Raw genomic sequence first — 6,278 nt, forward strand, 5'->3', positions numbered from 1 at the left:
CGGGAGGGGGGCCGAGCCCAGTCCCTGGCGGCCCCGAGTCCGGGATCCCGGGGAGGGCGGGACTTGGCCTCCGCCGCCTGCTGCCGGTGGGGAGGGGGCGCAGCTCCGCCCTACCCGGGACAGGCTGGAACCTGCTGGCCTCTGGATGGGGTGGGAGGGGCCAGCCACCTGAGGCTCCCACGGCCCCTCTCAGAGGAGTCGAGGGACTCGGCGAGACCTCCAAAGTAGGGGAGGGCCAGCTGCGAAGTTTCAACTGGGGCTGGGAACACGTGGCTCCCACGAGGGGCAGAATCTCTGCCCAGCAGGTGGTAGGTCCGGGGGGGGGGGGGGGGGGGCTTCAGTCTCCCAGGGAGATGTGTTTTCAGGCCCTGAAGACCCCCGGGGTGCATGTCCCCTCCCCAACAAGCCTTAAACCTGTAGGCAGGTTCTGTTGGCGGGCTCCATGCATGGACACCTAACCTGGAAACCAAGGCTCCTGGCCCTCGAGGCTTAGGCTGGGCCTGGGGTCAGCCTTGGGTGAAAAGCAGCAAAGTCAGCTCCAAGGGCTCCCAACCGGCCGCTCTAGGCCCATTCCCCACCTCAGCCCCACCTTAGGGAGAGTCTAGGTGGTGCCCAGATTCCCACAGCTAACCCCCGCTGGACCCTGTTCTGGCTGGGGGGCTCCAAGCAGGTGTCAGCGGCTTTCCAGGGCTCAGTTCCCCCATCTGAAGTGTGGGCTTGAGACCTCCTGTCTCAGAGGACTGTGCTGGGCTTAAGAAGAGAATGGTGAGCCCAGGAGTCCAGAGAGGCTCCTCCCTCCTCCCCCAGGGCCAAGGTGGTGGGGCAGGCAGAGGGGGCAGGCTGAGGGGGCAGGCAGAGGGCCCGTGTAACCTGAGCTGTCTCCTCCCTGGTACCTCCGTCTTCCTGGAAGGAGAGACTGGGGCAGGGGCGAGTAGCTGGAGATCTGCCGGGTGGGGGCAGAGGGCCCTGGAGCAAGACTTTGTGGGGATGAATGGAGGAGCCTGGGCTGGGCCCGCACCCTCTGCCTGCCCCACTGCCTTGGCCCTGGGGGAGGAGGGAGGAGCCTCCCTGGACTCCTGGGCTCACCTTTCTCTCCTTAAGCCCAGCACAGTCCTCTGAGACAGGAGGTCTCAAGCCCACACTTCAGATGGGGGAACTGAGCCCTGGAAAGCCGCTGACACCTGCTTGGAGCCCCCCAGCCAGAACAGGGTCCAGCGGGGGTTAGCTGTGGGAATCTGGGCACTTCCTGGCTGCCCCCTTATCTGGTCGACTCAGAGGGGCCGGGTCTGAGGAGGGAGGGCCTGTGGCTGTCTCCTTGCCTGCTACCGCACCGCACCTCAGAGGGCCTGGCTGAGCGTCCCCAGATGAGATTTTGCCATTCTGCCAGGGGAGGCTCCAGGTGCCCTCTGAACCCCAGACCACCCCCAACCACCTGCCTGTGCTGCATGGCTGGGGGCCACAGGCCCCCTCCCGGATCTGTCTCCTCTGTGGGGGCGTATTACCCCTGTCTCATGAGTAAAGGGCCAGCTTGTAGTCAACGCCCCTCTCCTCTGCCTCAACTGTGTGGCTTCCCTCTGTCAGCCTCAAGCTCCTTGTCTTTAAAATGGGCACAGCATGCCGGTCCCCCTCACCTGAGACTGTGAGCTTGGCCTGAGGAGCCGGGGAAGCGGCCACAGTTTCAGTGGCAGCTATGGGCTGTGGTGCTCCACGCCTCAGAGCCGACTTGGATGAGAAACCAGCCGGCCTTGCCCAGCTCATTTCTAACAATAGAGGCGAACCCTTCTCTTCCAAAGTCTTGAGCCCTGAGCAGTGAGTGCCCCTGTTCTGAGGCTGCCAGATATGTAGAAAGATCGGCTGGTAGACATGAGCTGGATGGCCTGTGACCTTGGACGCCTTCTTGGTCTGAGAGCCACAGGTCTGCTGACTGCCCTGGCCGCGGACTGGGCATGTGAGAAGGCCTTGCCAGCCGATCTGGAGTAGAGCCGCGGGTGGGGCAAGGCAGGCAGGCACAGGAGGTGCCCAGGCGATGAAGCCGCAGCTCCATCCAAGGGGACTCACTAAGGCTTTGGGGCCTGGAGCCGGGCAGTGCGGTCTCAAGGCTGCAGGCCAGGGGCTCTCAGGGACCCTCTGCAGGAGACGCACGTTAGCTGGGCATCCCAGATGGGGGTTGGGGTGAACCCTGCTGGGCAGCTGGAGCAGGCAGAGTGCAGGGGGAGGTGGTGGCCCTTGCAGCCTCAGGTGGGCATCAGGGGATCCCCGGCCGGCCCAGCCTGGGAAGGTGGGGACTGGGCGGCCAGGCCAGCGTGGTGACTTATTGGAGGGGGAAGTCCTTACCGGCCCCTCGGCTGTTTCCCAGCTCTGTTCTCACGGGACCCTCCGCAGCGGAGGTGGTGGGAGCCTGATTTTCCCAGCCCTGTCCTCTGTGGCTCAGTGAGTGGCCGAATGGGGACTGGAACTGCCTCCCGATAACTGGACCAGCTCTGGCCCAGGCAGGGACTGAGCAGTTTCTTCCCTGACCTCCTGGAAGAGTAGAGACTGACCCTTGACCCGCAGCCTTCCACTCAGCTTCCCTCCGCTGCTCGTGTGTCTGGGAGGGTCTTGACCAGCAAGCAACCTTCCCTGGAAGGCCTGGCTGCCCCAGCCAGAGGGCCCTGCCCACACCTACCTTCTCCAGGCGCCCCCGGCCCCACCCTGAGCAGGACCTGTGTGTGCCGTGCTGTCAGTGAACTCTTGAGTTTGGGGGTCACCATCTAAGCTTGGCAGTGCGGCCTGCGGGTAGGGCTCGTGGTGCTTAACTGGGTGTCTTCAGTTGCTCTAGCCCCGTCCACGAGACTGCTTAGGTGGTGAGCTGGGTACACAGCGGGAATAAGGCAGATGTGGACCCTGCCACTGTAGAGCTCTGGGGGACCCCAGCGAAGTCCCCAGATAATTCCAGATCTCATACATGCAGTAAAGGAAATGCAGCAGTGGCCACACTGGGGGCTGCAGACTCAGAGGCCTCAACCCCAAGCCTGGGAGGATGCCTTTGTGTGGATGAACAGCAGGTCTGGTTTCCCTGGGGCGGTGTGGCAGCCAGGACCCGGCTCTGCCCCCTCTCCTGGTCCCCGCCCCGGCTCCCAGCACTACCCCTCCCCTCCAGGATGTAGGCCAGGACCCTGCTGGGAGCCTCCTCTGTTCCCCACTCACCCATGCAGGGCAGGCCCGGGACAGAAGCGGCTGCCAGGCTGTGTGTGAGCCATGAATCCTCACGGTGGCCCCAGGCAGGTGCAGCCTTATCCCCACTCTTCAGATGGGGACATTGAGGCTCAGAGGTTGCTGTGACTTGGCCTCTTCCCACTCTGAAGCGGCAGCCAGGAGGCCCAGGCCCACGTGCCACTGCCCACACCTCCCCTCTGGGGCCCGTCCCCAGAGGCCGCCGCAACAGCTTAATTCTGTCTCTCTGGAGACCCGAATCCAGAAGCCTGTGGGCAGGATCTGGGGGTAGGGTGGGGTCGGCCGCCTGGATCCCCACCCTGATGGTCCTTCTGTCTGCAGCTCTACCCTCCTCCCCTCTCTGCCCCCTGCCTTGCTGCATTTTGTCCAAGCCTTTCTGGAGCCCCTGGCACGGCCAGCAGGGAGGGGTGGCCATGCCTTGCCCCGCTCCTGCCCCTTTTTGCCCCCTTGGCTCTAGACACATTGATCCACCTTGCGGTTTACTGTGAGATGTCTCCTGCCCCCAGGGCTCATTGCACTGGCACCCCCTCTGCCTAGAGCACACTCTCCCTTACCATGTAGGGCTCAGATGCCACCCCGCTAGACAGGCCCACCGAGATTTTCCCAGCCAAGGCAGATGCCCCTCTCCGTCCCTGTTCTTCCTCTTTCCTCCTTGGCGCCATGAGCAGCTCACATGAGCCACCTCCCCTGAGTCGGAGGAGCTGCAGGTGCTTAGCGCACGTTTGCTGAGCAAGTTGGTGACGGGGGTGCAGAGGCTGGGCGTGGAACCCGCTCAGTGGGGCCAGGACTCGTCTCAGGGTAGGAGGGTGACTGGAGGAGGAAGGGGGTCCCCGGCCCTCCTCGGCTGTCTGACCCTCCCGTTCCCTCTGCAGGGCCAGTACTGTGACATCTGTACGGCTGCAAACAGCAACAAGGCACACCCGGCGAGCAACGCCATTGATGGCACAGAGCGCTGGTGGCAGAGCCCACCCCTGTCCCGCGGCCTGGAGTACAATGAGGTCAACGTCACCCTGGACCTGGGCCAGGTAGGGGCCTTCTTTGCCTGCTGCAGCGCCCGTCTCTGTGTCTGTGGCTGTCGGGCCTACCTTGGGCCACTGGACCAGAAGGCGAGGTCTCCACCCTGAGCGAGATCTGGGGCCTGGGAGGCTGGACTCGGTGGGAGGGGACAAAGGCATGACAGTGGTCACCTTTTGTTTGTGCTTTCAGCATCCCCATGACACAGGGAAAGGGGGTGCTGAGCAGACAGCTTGGGGCCAGGAGGGCAGAGGTGCTGTGAGCAGTGCGGTGGTGCCCCCTGCGCCAGGCGCCCTGCTGTTGAAGGAATTCCTGGCGGGTGCATTCCTGGCGGGTGCGGGAGGGGCCGCAGGAATGCAGAGGAGGCTGGCGGAAGTCACATTCCTGGGATACCTGTGCCGAGGTGGCGGCTGCTGAGGGTTAGGTGGGGTTGGGTGTCTGTTCTCTGGTCCCCAGCTCTGGGCTCTCCTTGGCCTTGGAGGCCCCTGTACAAGCAGGAGGCTGAAGCTGGGTGCCTCCAAGCGAAGAGTGAACCCCCAAGGTGGGCCTGCCTCGTTGCCAGCTCTGAGCAGCCCCAGATAAGGGGTGACTTGGCCTATGTACCCGGGCTTGAGGTCCCGGCCTGTAAAACGGGCCAGTAATCTTGGTGCTTCTTGAGTCAGGGACAGTGATGGGGCAGGTGGAGGAGGCTGGGCCTGAGAGCCAGTGCCTGGAGTGGGGGCTCCAGGGCTGACCCAGAGGCCTGCGTCCCGGCTGGCTTGGTCGCTGTCCCAGTGTGTGACACATGGGTCTTCACTCCTGTCTGAGTCTCTGTCCCTGCCATTGTCCCGAGGGTGTTGGAGATAGAGGAGGTCTCCCTGGAGCCTGGCTGGAGGGCTGGCCCCAAGGGGCAGGCGCCTTTGACAGCCTTGGTGGCCTGCAGGCCTGGCCGGGGGTGGGCAGGCAGTGAGGGGAGGGCTCAAGCCCCAGCAGGTGGCCTGGAATTTCCAGGGGTTCCTGAACTTGCTCTAGGGCCCTGTGGAGAAGGGTGGGGAGCTGGGGAGGGGTTGCCTGTCCTGGGCTCCCTGCCTGCCTGCCAGGCCCCTGGCCCTGACCTGACCTGGGTCTGGGTGTGGCTTTGCCTGTTTACCTTCATCTCACTTCCCCTGTCCCCTGGAGCCTAGGGGTCCCTCATCTCTCTGGCACAGCAGCAGGGGCCCCCCGCCTTGGCTGCAGCGGATGTGAATTCTCAGCTGCTCTGGTGGGAAGCTGGGAACTGGGTACTGGGTTCTTCCCGCCCCTCCTCCTTCGAGGAACTGGCGCAGCTGGGCTGGGGGAGGGGAGATGGCCCGGTCTCCACAGCAACCCCAAGGTGGCTGCAGAGCCAGTGGGCACAGTGCCTGATATGCCTGGGTGGGGTCAGGGAAGATGGGACTGACACTCAGACCCACAAGTGTGAGCTCCACCACCCCTTGGCTCTGGGGCCCTCTCTCAGCCTCGGTGCACATCTATGAACTGGGCTGGAGACTTCAGGCCTGAAGCCAGTTTGCTTTTAGATTGTTCTGGGCCAGAAATCAGGTTCCACCATGTGAGCATCTTGCCTCTCCCAGCCTCAGTTTCACCAACTGTAAAATGATATGGAGGGAAAAGGAACCCTTTCCATTCCACCTGGGAAGCAGTCCCTCCACCTACCCACCCACCTATCCTATCCTATCCCTCTGCCTGCTCACCCATCCACCCCACTACCTATCCACCCACCCACCCAGCTGTCCCTCTACTTACCCCCTACCTACCCACCCACCTACCTATCCACCTCCCTACCTATCCACCCACCCATCCACCTATCCCTCTACCCACTCCCTACCTACCCACTCACCCACCTATCCACCCACCTACCTATCCACCCACCCACCCACCTATCCCTCTACTTACCCCCTACCTACCCACCTATCTATCCACCCACCCACCTATCCCTCTACCCACCCACCCACCTGTCCCTCTACCCACTCCCTACCTACCCACTCACCTACCTATCCACCCACCTACCTATCCACCCACCCACCCCTTACCTA

At 63.4% G+C, this 6,278-nt stretch overlaps 1 protein-coding gene across 1 annotated transcript in view; it reads left to right on the top strand.

Annotated features, from left to right (window-relative positions):
* The window catches only part of LAMA5 (laminin, alpha 5), a gene marked incomplete at its 5' end in the record, with an annotated part of 118,791 nt that overhangs the window by 51,489 nt on the left and 61,024 nt on the right, over positions 1-6,278 (top strand). The window contains 1 exon segment of the mRNA XM_011934548.1: positions 4,086-4,238. Within this exon segment, the coding sequence (XP_011789938.1) occupies positions 4,086-4,238 (153 nt within the window).

Source organism: Colobus angolensis, unplaced genomic scaffold (assembly GCF_000951035.1).
Source record: "Colobus angolensis palliatus isolate OR3802 unplaced genomic scaffold, Cang.pa_1.0 Scaffold136, whole genome shotgun sequence".
NCBI classification, from domain to species: domain Eukaryota; kingdom Metazoa; phylum Chordata; class Mammalia; order Primates; family Cercopithecidae; genus Colobus; species Colobus angolensis.